Consider the following 14,069-nt stretch of genomic DNA (forward strand, 5'->3'; position numbering starts at 1 on the left):
TTATGATTACTACGAATTTCCAGTATTTAACTTTGCTGCATGGTTAATGATTGGTTGTTTGTGTGGTTGATTGGTTGATTTGTTAATGGAGGAAATATCCTAGTTGACTGAATGGGATTGGCTCAATGATTGAATGAACTTGTGATTTCAGAGCTTGAGAGGATTGCAGTGTTTTTTAATTTTTTTAATGATCTGTCCAGATGGCGTCTTTAGCAGTCACAAACTGGCCAAAGCCAATCCCACTGGTGCCTTGTCTCTCCTGGTCCACAGCATCCAGCGTGTTTACCACCGTAAGATTTTTTTCTGAATTTGTCTATTATTACATCTTTTTTTGTGAGCATGTCACAAAAATCATTTGGATAAACCCCCCATATTACTTCTCATTAATAATCTTTATTAGCCTTCCTGAAAATTGAGACTCTTGTTGGTAGTTCCTCTATTAGTGTGCACACCAGTGGTGATGCTTTTTCATTGGATATGCAGGAGCACCATCAGTACATCATTTGTCAAATAAAGGCAATATGCCATGCATTTGAATCTTTCGGACCCATCTTAACTAAAAACGATGAGGGCAGAGTGTTTTATGAGTGTGTTTGTTGCAGCATAACTGGAAATGGGTAACCAATGAGGCTATTCGATTTTAACTTCTGATACTGATGTGTTTCAGGGAGTGTTAAGTAAAGCTGTAAACTGGAGGGAACTGGAGAAGCAGTACGCCACATACACAGTTTATGAAGAGGAAATCACCAGGATGCTGGAGTACTGTGGGGTAGGTCTTCAGTCAGGAATACAAGTTGCAATTAGTTATCAATTTTCTGTGAGTGTAGCAGGCTATTTAAGAATGTACTGTGATGAGGACTTCCGGTATGGTTAGGCAGTGAGCAGATGTGTGAGTGGGGGGCACCAGTCAAACTTTTCATATTCTTTTAAATCTAACGATTCATCAAAAACTTTTCTGACCAATTCAATTCAATTTGCACTTATAGTAAAGGTGCTGCACTGAATTGCGGCTCGAAGCACTGCAGACAACAGCAAACTTTGATAACTTGTGCTTCGTCTAGTTCAGCTAAATTGGCTAGCATGATGGCGGCTGCTGCTTCTGAGTGGAGAAAACACCAAGTCAATCACGAAAAGTGACATGGAGGCTTTACTCAGCAAGCAACTTGCCAGCTTGAGAGACGACATGGCTATTTCGATACAACAATCTACTGAATCCTTGAAAATGTTGGTTGCGTCACTGGGACAGCAAATCTCTGTTCAACAATTGGCTTCGTACAGCTGAATCACCATGATGGAAGCCGCTGTTAAGTCTTTACAGTCTCAAACTACGACGCTCCTTGAGCGGGTAGATGACCTCGAAATTAGATCCAGACATTCTAACTTGAGAATAATCAACATACCTGAGGGAAGTGAGAAGGGCCAGGCTCCGGAGAAGTTTATATCCGGCTTGCTAATGGAGATGACCGGCTCCAAAATATTCAACTCACCGCCGGAGTTAGAGCGGGCGGATCGTTCCCTTGGCCGGGAGGCGGCGGCTTGGCTAAATCTCGAGTTTTCATAGTCAAATTCCTCCGTTTCCAAGAGAAAGAGACGGTCTTGAGATGGGCCAGGCAAAACGAACTGAAATATGGCTGCTCCGTGCTGAGAGTGTACCTGGACATTAGCGCTGCTCTGGCCAAAAAACAAGCTGCGTTCAACACTGGAAAGAACTCCCTCTATCAGAAAGGAATAACATTTCACCTGCTGCATCCTGCCTGTCTCCATGTAACATTTCAAAATGACAGTTACCACTTTGACTCTCCTGATAAAGCCCAAATCTTTTACGACCAGTGTTGCCGCTAGTGTTGCCCTAGAGGCTAATATGTTGCCTTCAGCAGCTTTTCTCTATGTCTAGGCAAGGCCCTTGAAAGGGGAAAGGTATTTTCTCACCTGAAGTCTCTGTCATCAGATGTTGTTTTCCTACAGGAGACTCACATCCGACCAATAGAACAGAGGCATTTGAGGTCGTTGTGGGTGTCACAGGTGTATCAGTCTGCCTTCACTTCCAAGGCCATTCTCATACGCAAATCTATCCCATTTGTATTGGAATCTGTGTCTACGGACCCAGGTGGGAGATATGTCCTTGTCACCAGTACGATTAATTGACTTCCAGTAGCCCTTTTGAATATTTATGCCCCCAATTTGGATTGGCCCTGATTTTTTTAGTAAGGTCTTCAATCTTGTTGCTGCACATAGTAACTATAATATAATTATTGGTGGAGACCTTAACTGTTGTCTTGATCCTATCCTATTGGACAGATCTTCAACTAAAGTAGCTCCAACACTAAAATCTGACCTGGTTTTCAATAATCTTGTGAAATCGCTAGATTCAGTAGACATCTGGAGGCTTCAGCACCCTCTCGAGAGGCAATATTCTTTTTTTTTTCCTCCGGTACATCATAGCTTCTCCAGAATTGACTACTTCCTAGTAGACTCAAAGCTGAACCCGCTTATCCTGAACAGGGTCGCTGGAGCCTATCCCAGCATACATTGGGCGAAAGGCAGGAATACACCCTGGACAGGTCGCCAGTCCATCGCAGGGCACACACACCATTCACTCACACACTCATACCTACAGGCAATTTAGACACTCCAATCAGCCTAACATGCATGTCTCTGGACTGTGGGAGGAAACCGGAGTACCCGGAGGGTACCCACGCAGACACAGGGAGAACATGCAAACTCCGCACAGAGAGGCCCCGGCCGACGGGGATTCGAACCCAGGACCTCCTTGCTGTGAGGCGGCAGTGCTACCCACTGCACCATCCGTGCCACCTTAATTCGACATATAGCATTTTAGTGTCTGATCATGTCCTGCTTTCAATGAAAATCAATTTCAATCTCCATAAATGTCAATAAAACTGGAAATTGAATCCGTCCTTAAATGCAGAAAATATATATGCAGAGTATATATCAGCCAAAATTTTCCTACTTATTAATGATAATTGTGCTGTCTCAGATTTAATTCTCTGTGAGGCCATCAAAGCCATTATGCGGGGTCACATCATCTCGTACCAATCATCGAGTAAAAAAAGCCAGGCTGAAGCGTTTACTGGACATTGAGGTGCAGCTATGTGTCCTAGAGGAAAGTTATCGGAACTCAAATTCGGAAGATACCTTAATGCTATTTTGAAAATAAAATATCCTTGGGGAGCAAGTCGGCAATTACATCCGCAAGCTTAAACAAAAATATTTAGAACTAGGTGATAAACCGGATAGATTGCTTGCCAGACAGTTAAAAGGTGTGCATGCGGACGGGGCAATACGTAGAATCTCCTCACTGTATTTTTGATTGTTATCAAACCAATCCTAAATTGATAAATGATCGATTTAAGTTTTACAGTCAATTATATTCCTCTAAATCTAATGCCACTGCATTGGATATTGATAGTTTTCTCAATTCACTTGACATCCTGGCCCATGGGACTCACAGACCTATGCAGCCTCCTTGACCTCGCCTGATGCTGGCCTTCTGGACTCGCGCTCTGGCCTTTCAGCCTCCGGACATTCTGAACACAAGTCGACTTTTCAATTTTTATATTCCTTGTTGGTTTTTTTTTCTCTGTGAACTGGCAGTATGTTTTGTTGTTTTTTGTACTGTTTGATATATCTGTCTTTGTTGTTGTTTGTGTTGTTGTTTTTTTGTGTGCTTTAAATAACTTATGCATAAATTAAATGTGTTAAAAAAAGAATGTGCTGTAATGATGCACGCCATCTAGCCTCCACTTGCAGGCCTTTACCTCTTTGCTGTCAGGCTGCTTCAGAAAAAACACCTCTATGGGGTAGGAACACCTGCATAGGAGAAGGAATTTGCTGATAGAAGACATAGTTGAGAGATTAACAAATCGATCGCAAGGTTATCTTAACTTTTAAGAAACTTTAAAATATTTCTATTGATATCTTAATATCTGCCCATCAATATAACATTTAAAAATCACCTTTACATAATTCATGTTTCTGAACGTTTATTTCAGATACAGTAGGATTGTGTATTTTTACACATCTGAAGAACTTCCTGTCATAAACGCATACTGCCTTCACTGTTGTCTACTTCCACTACTTACATTACATTACATTACATTATTGGCATTTGGCAGACAAGGATAGGGATATCAGAAAGGAGGGGAAGGGGAAATCAGGAGGGAGGACTAAGGTAGAGTTTGAAAAGGTGGGTTTTGAGTCTGCGTCGAAATAGGGGGAGGGATTCTGCTGTTCTGACAGTGGTAGGCAAGTCATTCCACCACTGAGGAACCAGAACGGAAAACAGGCGTGAACGTGCAGCTCGACCGCCAGGTGCACGTAGAGAGGGAACCGTTAGGCGACCAGAGCTGGCAGACCGGAGTGGTCTAGCTGGGGAGTAGGGAGTGATCAGGGATTGTATGTAAGGTGGGGCAGTCCCCTTAGCAGCCTGAAATGCCAACACTAGGGCCTTGAAACGGATGCGTGCGGCAATAGGAAGCCAGTGGAGGCCAATGAGAAGCGGGGTGACATGAGCCGACCTGGGCTGACTGGTGATCAGGCGGGCTGCAGCATTCTGGACCAGCTGGAGGGGCTTGATGGCACATGCTGAGAGACCGGCTAGGAGGGAGTTGCAGTAATCCAGGCGGGAAATGACGAGCGCCTGGACTAGGAGCTGGGTGGCTTTCTCAGTCAGGAGATGACGGATACGGCGTATATTATACAGAAAGAACCTGCAGGTTCTGGCAGTGGAGGATACGGCTGTGCGGATCTTATTGTGGCTACACTGGGATTAGAACCACCGACCTTGCGTGTTCCAGTCCCATTTAGGTCTCAAGTCTCAAGTCTCCGGAATGGTGCAGCCTAAACAACAGTATATAGAAATGGCTATAGAAATTCATCACAATTCCGATGCTAATTGAAGAAATAGAAACCAGAAGTGTAGAAGACATATTTTGTATATGACAAGTGTGTGACAACTGAAGAAGCAGTTTTATCAGGGGCACACAAAAAGATATATCAATAAAAAATATAAAATTAATAACCATTCTATTTTTTAAGAGCTCTGTGACTAATAATGTAAGCATTACCATGGGCTGTAATATAAGATGATGGTCAATAACAAACTAGGGGCCGGTTAATCCTGTTAAGCATTTACTTTAATCATTCAAAAAGGCTAGATACGCAATAAATCGGGAGCTATGATCACTATGATCTGGTCATTGTGGCTGAAGCTCTAGTTTTGTCACAGTGAGGTGTCACTGACTTATGACTATAACGTGAAGGGGAACCAAGTGAAATTAGTGTTCTGATTAAAGTACAAATTCCTTTGATTTAATTTTTCTGAATAATTGGCTGGATAGATTTACTTTGACTTGTATTTTTTTCAGACCGATTCATTCAGGATGGGTCAGGATTTTGTGAAGAATGCACCCAGAAGCTTTGACTCCCTCTCGGACCTTGATTTCACCTCTGACTTCCTGAGGCTGCACCAATCAGAACAGGAGAAACTGCGCATGGGGGCATCGGCCATGCACTCGCAGGTGGGTGGAGCATCTGCTGGCCGCAGTCTGCAAATTGGTAGAAACCATAATGGGCTGGACCAGATGCTTTCGGCGGTGAGCAGCAGTGCCCCGCATATGGAAATGCTGAATGCCAAGAACATCACCCAGGAGGACGGGAGCCGGAGAACCCTGCAGCGCGAGTCCTTGGGCTTCATGAAGGGAGTCATGGATGAGTGCACACACATCGCCAATTTTTCAGGTATCTACCATGTAACCCACTTCTTGAGCTTATTCGATGAAATTATAGCCAGGATGTAGTGATTTAGAGAGAACTGTAAATCATTAGATCTTCTTCATTTTAATATGCATTAACTATTAAGCACTGTTTCAAAATATTAAATATCATTAAATATTTATAGAATGCACACTGTTAATAGTACATTATTAAAGCGCTTATACAATACAATTATTGTTTAATTCAATACATAAAAGTAAAAATCATAAGTGGGGGCTGCGTGGTGGATTTTCGTTCAATGCAGTTGCACACCGAGGACTGGGGTTCGTGCCCCTGGTCCTGCCAAATCAGAGTATGGCTGGTGCCTGATGGGAGGCAGATTTGCTGCATACGAGACGATGCGGCTTCAAGAAGGCATATCGATATTCTTCCGGCTGCTGGGGGGCAGGGTTGTAGCAGGATTTCCTAAATATAGGCACCCTAGTCTTAGGCACCCTAGACTTTATTATATATATGTTTATAAATGTTTATGTTTATTAAATATATGTGTTAGTACAAAAGAACACATTTGCGATTTCCAAATATACATTTTTGTATTTAATTTTAAAAGGTAACATTATTGCAAGTAATTGACTACTTTTTACATAAAAATTTGATCAAGGCTGTCTGAGATCAGAAGAGCCAACCAAAGTCTGCAGAAGAACTGTGGCAAGTTCTCCAACATGCTTGCAACGACCTCCCTGCTGATTGTCTTATAGAACTGCAAGACAGCATTGGAGAAGTGATGCAGTTTTAACGATGGGGGTGGTCACCCAATATATTGATTTCATTCAGTTTTTAACTATTCTGCCAAGTTACTAAAATGTAATGTAAAATGTATAGTACGTTTATTTACGGACCTTTCATTGAATTATTTTGGAAGTAATTGTTGATGTATTCATCCTGACTATCTCTATTGGTGTGATATATTCAAATGTATTATCAAATTAATGGTGTTTTGAAGTAAACATAACAAATTATCTTTCATTTTATTGCAAAAAATGTGATTAAAAGAATACACCAACATTTTGGGAAATATACCTTTTTTCCGACTTACCCAGACTTAGTCGAGATGTTCGATTTCATTTTTATTTTTGTGCATTCCATGTTTTTAGCTGTCTTATTTACACAAGGTATCGTGTATTTGAAACCTTTTGGGACTTTTGAAGAAAAAAAAAAAAACAAGAGACTTTAGAAGAAGTTAGATGGTTGGAACTATAACCGCTGAACTCACATGTATCCTTCCATCTTCCGCTGGTTGAGCACAGAGCTAGATACCTGCGTAAGTCGAAAAAAGGATATATTTCCCCAAATGTTGGTGCACTCCTTTAAAGTCAATGTATACGAAAAAGTACGTTTAGTAAGGAATAGAAATTATATAATTATTGCAAAGAGTAAATAATTGGTAAGTGAAATAAGTGAAAAATTCTTCCTCCCTCTGTGTGGCAGTGCCTGTGGACCCCAGTCTTATAATCGTGGTACAGGCGAAGGAAGATGCCTATATTCCTCGCACTGGCGTGCGTAGTCTGCAGGAGATTTGGCCAGGCTGTGAGGTGCGCTACCTGAATGGGGGTCACATCAGTGCCTATCTCTTCAAACAGGGCCTGTTCAGGTGAGAGAAAGACCCACGGCTTCAAGGCTTCAATGCATTGTATTGTTGTCCTGGAACAGCTAGACCTGTGTTTGCTACTCTTTTTTTCAGCTCTTTTTCAGTGATGTGTGGGTTCTTCTGAGCATTTCTCACCAGGTCTCAGGCCATTCTACCTGTAATCCCTCTTGGTCTTCCAGACCTTACCTTGACTTCAACTGTGCCATCTTATATTTGGATACTTTCGAAGGCATGAAGTTACTTTAGAATAAAAAGTTCAGCCCTGCAATTATACTCATCTGACTCATTGAAGCCTAAACGGGTAAATCACCATGGCCTGGGCCTTAGTAATCATCTTTAAAAAAAAAACTAATAAAAGTTACAATAAATAACCCAAACAGGTTTCCAAATGTTTGCACAGGGCCCTTTTCCTTTTTTATCATTTCTAAACACAAAAAAAAATCAAACACTAAAAAGAAGCAATCTTCCTTAAGGTCTCATGTTTAATTTAGAGGTTTTTTTTTTCCGATCACATACAGATTCATTGTAACTGACCAGGGTTGTTAGGGATGTTGCCAGGAGGAATTATTGGTACACATTGTTTCTTGTCCAAAGCTCCAACTGTTTGAACTTATGTTCTAACCCTAAAGTGGAATCTATACACCACTAATGTGCCCCATGGACAGAACGCAGTAAACAACATGTACCTCCCCGGTGACTAAGGTATAACTAACCCCACTGGCACTGTTAAGGTCTCTTCAGTGCCACCAGTCCCGTGTTTATTTCTAAGTAACCACAGCCTTACCTGGCAACCATTTCCAGACTGTACACACTGATTAAAAGATGCCACCCCCCACAATACTCTACAGGCTTGTATATAGGCTTCTGCGGCAGACTATAAATGATTATAAGTCGAATCATAAAGCTGCGTTTTTGGTCTAGATTTAAATATTGAGACTGTTTCAAAGTGTACATTTGTCGGGCTGTCACTCTGTATCAGAACATTGTACAGCTGTACCACAATTCAAGCTCATTGGTTGAAAATTGGTTCTAATTTTGGTCACAGCCAATTGTGTGGACACTTATTCAGATTTTTCATGTAGCTGCCCAAATTACACTCTAGACAAGCGATCACTGAAACTATAACTCTGGAGTGCAATTTCAGCAGCTACACATTCCTTTTATCTCTTTACGTGTTCAATCATCCGTGTTTAGCTAAACCTTTATTTCTCTCAAACTGTAAGTTACATTTGCATCGTTTGTGGTTGACTATCATATCTTGGTTATATAGCCAGCTAGTTACGTAGCCAAATAACTTGCTTGCTCACAATATAGTTGGTTCGTTAAAGTGAAAACTTCAAAAAGACAAAAACTATTAATAGTGTTACCAAAGTCAAGATTTCATAAAGTCACCTGTTCGGCAAACATTTTCTTACTCGAACACTACGAAAAGACGGCAGGCTCTGTTGCGTTCGTCACTGTCAGCTTTCCAAAACAGTGCACGAGAACACTGAACTGTATAATAACGCTTTATATTACGTGTGGTTTCAGGTTGTTTGTTTCAATTCCTCTCTTGACCGTTAGTGCCTTTAAGTTCCCTGAGAGGGGGGGGGGAAATTCTCCCTTGTCTTTTTCTGACCAAGTCTACAAGCTGAACACCTAGGATGGCAAGACCACTGACAGCTGCATCTTAGGTTAAATAAGCCTAAATTAAAGCTGCTTTAGTACTCCATCAATGGCGTAAAAGCTCTCCCACCCTTGCTTGAAGTTAAACATGCACTTATCCCTCTCATGTTGTTATAAAATTGAGACATAACTACTTCTTGGCAAATAAAGAAAGGCAGCTGAAACTAGGGCCCTGCAAGAGGATAGGGATCCTCCGGGACCCATCACAATTGATGCGGTCGTGGGACATTTACTCTGATGTGGGCAAGCTGGATGGAATCAGGTTTCCGGGATATGTGCAGGATAATAAATGTAATTTTATATATTACAAAGCACACTATTAATTGCTATAAATGATTATTACTGTATTGCTTAATGTTTAATGGAAATCTAGTTTACGGCATTAAAAAAAAAAATACTAGAAGTTAGCCTGTAGGGGTGTAACGATATACAAAACTCTTTGTTCAGCATACCTCTATTTTGTCCATTAGAGCAGAAAAAATGCAAAACATATAACCGCTTTTTACAAATTATGAAAATGTAAAGAATGGTAATGAAGCATATAAAATTGGCTCATTAACACTAAATCATTAGGATGAAGTTCAAATGTTATGCTTTAATACACGTGCATTAAAGCAAGACTGTAATTGTTTTGTTTCAGTATATACCAAGCCAAAATCTGGTACTGAAGGAAAGCGCCCTGACAGAATGCTTTTGATTAGGCACGCGCTACTGCTTCTGCTGTTTCACTCCCTTAAAACCCAAACTTACAATGGCTTCCTTGACTGTCACTGTCACAAATATGGTCCTCATGTTCACAAATGCCAAAAACAGACTCCAAAGGCAGTCAGAAGCCTAGAATCAAGACTAAATACTGAAGGCTTTCTTATACCTGCCCAAAGGAAGTGATTGAGTACACCGACTTCAGAAACGACTGAGAGGTCAACTGTCTGATTACTTTTGGTGATGTAATTCCTACACAGATCAGCAGTAAGGTCATCATCTGCATTTTAACCTTACATTCATTATTTAATTTCAAATATAATGTGCTGTGAAAAGAACGGAAACTGTACCACTGTCCAAACCAATTACTCACTGCACTGTACCGATGATTTTTCTTTTTTTCCCAAAAAATTTTAGAAACTTATTTCAACATAAAATAATTACACATGAGCTATTAGACAAAATGGTAAAACCTACGGGATTCACTAGTGAACTCTACTGGGCTATAAACCATCCCAGTGAGTTACAGTCAGAATCTAGGTGAGGAATGGAAATCAAGGTTGAGAGAAATTTTGATATACAGTAAATGGGCTAGGTTAACCCCAGTATAGCTCCAGTTTCCCCTGGATATAGCCTGGCTCCATCCTAGTCAGCTAGGAACTTTTCAACCAAAATGTAGCCGGGTTTTCACCTAGATACTGTTTCATCAACTTTTCACTGCAAACGTTCACTGGCACATGAAATGACATAGCATTGAAATGTTTGGGAGCTTGCTAACTGAAGACTGAAACCGTTGAGCTATAATAAACTGCTGCATATATACAATGAATGCGCTAAATTAAGTTAATCTCTTACACTTGATAGTGGTTGAACAAATGAAACAAAAAAAACTAGGATGAATTAATGATGAGACGATTGGTTTATCATTGGAGTCAGAGAATGTGATTTGCATTTATATTTTTAGCATTACAGTGGGAGCAATAATTATTTGATCCCTTGCTGATTTTGTAGGTTTGCCCACTTACAAAGAATGGAACTGTGTAGAATTTTAATCATAGGTACATTTTAACATTGAGAGACAGAATATCACAAAATAATCCACAACATCATATAAATTTGATAAATTTAATATCATATTTTCACATGAAATAAGTATTTGATCCATAGGACTTAATACTTGGTGGAGAAACCTTTGTTGGCAAGCACAGAGGTCAGACGTTTGTTGTAGTTTTTCACCAGGTTTGCACAGATCTTGGGAGGGATTTTGGTCCACTCCTCTTTGCAGATCCTCTCCAAATCCTTAAGGTTCCGAGGCTGTCGCTTGGCAACTCGAAGCTTCAGCTCCCTCCACAGATTTTCGATGGGATTTAGGTCTGGAGACTGGCTAGGCCACTCCAGGACCTTAATATGCTTCTTTTTGAGCCACTCCTTTGTTGCCTTGGCCATACAGTCAGGTCCATAAATATTGGGACATCGACACAATTCTCATCTTTTTGGCTCTATACACCACCACAATGGATTTGAAATGAAACTAACAAGATGTGCTTTAACTGCAGACTTTCCGCTTTAATTTGAGGGTATTTACATCCAAATCAGGTGAACGGTGTAGGAATTACAACAGTTTGTATATGTGCCAATAATTCTGGAGCACACGAAGTAGGCCTATTATACATTTTTGAAGAACATAGTTTAATTCTTTCTGCCTTATCTACTTGGTTGAATATGGAACACTTTTTGGTCATCATTTTTTAAATGTTTGACATTTTGCTTGTGGCTGTTTTTACCCAAAACACCTACTAGTTCTAAAATTCATACACTAAGTGGTGCTCATGTTGTAAGCCAAAGAACATTTACAAAATCGGAGTGATCCCCCCCCTACCTGCTAATGGCTGCTCAGTGTTTTTCATAATGGGAGTTGGGAATATTCTCCCATGGTGGAATTCAAATTGGAACCGGTGAACTGATGACCACTTATCAATTGAAAAGCTTTATTAACAGTGCGCGAAGGGAGATTCACAATGGATGCATCCGTCAAGCCTTCCGTCTGAATCTCAGCGTGTTACCCTAAAGTGAGGGTTTAAGTAGCCCAGTTTAGGGGAGTGTGACACATGACAAATGGCAGGAATAAACATTCCCATGAAGGAATCACTGTGCACCCAGACATCCCGGGCATCCCCACTGCTAGTGTGAACCCCTTTGATCTGTGGTTCCTGTAATATCCTGCATCATTATTAACACCACTTGAACCCTTTATGTGACTAACTGTCCCTACTGGGGAGGGCTATTGTAGAGTGAGTGCACTTGTATCTATATGCCTGCATGTCTGCGCGTCTGTGTGAGGTGTGTGTGTGGATGTGTATCCAAAGTGAAGGTAAACCAAGAACCACTTAAAGTGAAACAGTTAATGTGATATGATGAATCTAACTAAAAGCCTCAAACCCAACAGGTCGTATGTGTGTTTGTTGACATTAAGTAATTAAAGCTCATTCCCTAATATCTGAAATTGTTGTGTAATTTACCTAACGTCTGAAATAAAGAATTCAAATGTCTGTTGCAGGCAGGCCATTTACGACGCCTTTGACCGGTTCATTCGAAACTACAGCATCCCGTGATTGATTTGAAGAAAGCATGCCGTTTAAAGGACCAGATGGAACCGTTCTCACCTGACCCAAGATCTGTCCCCAGTGCACTGGAAATGGGAAGGATCAGACTTTAGTCACAGCAGCTTGACCAGCTGTATGTCACCTTAACCTTTGCTCCTGCCCTTAAATAAGAATTTGGTGCTATTTGAAGCTGTCAGAGTAGTGGTATTTTTGAGAAGAAAAAAAGAAAAAGAAAATATAAAAGTATTTGAATCAAATATTTGACATTGCATGTCATTTAATGCTAATTCACTCAGCTCATTGCCAAGTCTACAGTCTTTGTCCTACCTGTCATTCCTGTTGCCTTTCAGTCAATGTACCTGACAGCAGCTTCTTTCAGGGCAGCGGAGGAGGGTTGTATGATTCGGCTGGGTTGTATGATTCTCCTGGTGGCCAACCCTGTATGCAAATACTGTTCAGAATCAATAGTTCATCGTTTGGCCTGGCTTTGTGCATTGTTTTATGTCACTTTCTCCCTCTCTGCCTTCCTGGCTGAAGTTAGGGTACTGAATTACACTCACAATTATAACATGTCAGACTGGGCTGCAGAAACCCAAGGAAGTAAATCTGCCAAAAGAACGTTTGAATTTGTGGTGTCCATTTTGAATCCAAGTCCAGTTGTTTCATTAAACCGATGTAAATGGTAAATGGTTGGCATTTATATAGCGCCTTTATCCAAAGCGCTGTACAATTAATGCTTCTCATTCACCCATTCATACACACACTCACACACCAACGGCGATTGGCTGCAAGGCGCCAACCAGCTCGTCAGGAGCATTTAGGGGTTAGGTGTCTTGCTCAGGGACACTTTGACACAGCCTGGGTGGGGGATCGAACCGGCAATCCTCCAACTGCCAGACGACTGCTCTTACTGCCTGAGCCATTTCGCCCCATGTGCAGCAGGTGCAGCTCTGTGGCTGTCTGGTAGTACATGCACCTGATCCTGATACTCTGCATGGACTCTGAAATTAAGGGGCCTACCAATGTGTGCCAATGTGCTTTAATTTATGTAAAAAAAAACCTCAGTTGTCAAGGATGTGCGACCTAGGATTTAGTTTTCATTAAGAACTTCATTATGTATCTTTGTATTTGTATGAAATTGGATGAAAGAACAAGTGAAGGCAGATCTCTTAACCCCTAAATGGCGTGATTTTAATCCAGTCTGTGTATTTCTCAGGGCATAATTGGTTCACACTTACAATGATTGACAGCATATGGGCTTAAATGGCTCAATCAGGAAAGCAACTTGCTACAAGCACATGTATGGTTAAGGTCTATGCCATGGCTATGTCATTACCAGACACTGACTGAGGCTCTGTCCAAAATCACATACTAAACACAAAACACTATAAATGTGTACTACCATTCCACGTACATACTTTAGTAAAAAGTAAGATGGATTTTTGAACATACTACTTCATCTTCATAGAACACTGCCACTTTAAGCACAGTGCACGTTGATGACAGTACATTACATTACATTATTGGCATTTTGGCAGCCGCTCTTATCCAGGCCGACGTACAGTTGATTAGACTAAGCAGGAGAAAATCCTCCCCAGGAGCAATGCAGGGTTAAGGGCCTTGCTCAAGGGCCCAACGGCTGTGTGGATCTTATTGTGGCTTGACCAGGGATCAAACAATTTCGTAGGTAGACCTGTACACCAGCTTGTTCATGA

The 14,069-nt window shown here is 41.1% G+C and overlaps 1 protein-coding gene across 4 annotated transcripts in view; it reads left to right on the plus strand.

The window, feature by feature from the left end:
- abhd18 (abhydrolase domain containing 18) overlaps window positions 1-12,976 on the plus strand; it is a 31,209-nt gene extending 18,233 nt beyond the window's left edge. For 3 of the 4 annotated variants that reach the window (XM_061253281.1, XM_061253279.1, XM_061253282.1), the window contains 5 exons: window positions 201-290; window positions 668-769; window positions 5,388-5,760; window positions 7,225-7,387; window positions 12,309-12,976. In XM_061253281.1, the coding sequence (XP_061109265.1) occupies window positions 201-290; window positions 668-769; window positions 5,388-5,760; window positions 7,225-7,387; window positions 12,309-12,363 (783 nt within the window). In that variant the 3' untranslated portion in view covers window positions 12,364-12,976. Of the gene's footprint in view, window positions 1-200; window positions 291-667; window positions 770-5,387; window positions 5,761-7,224; window positions 7,392-12,308 lie in introns of those variants that run through there. The other variant, XM_061253280.1, reaches the window with a different exon arrangement.
- The last annotated feature ends 1,093 nt before the right edge of the window (window positions 12,977-14,069 follow it).

This window comes from Conger conger, chromosome 8, assembly GCF_963514075.1.
Source record: "Conger conger chromosome 8, fConCon1.1, whole genome shotgun sequence".
NCBI classification, from domain to species: domain Eukaryota; kingdom Metazoa; phylum Chordata; class Actinopteri; order Anguilliformes; family Congridae; genus Conger; species Conger conger.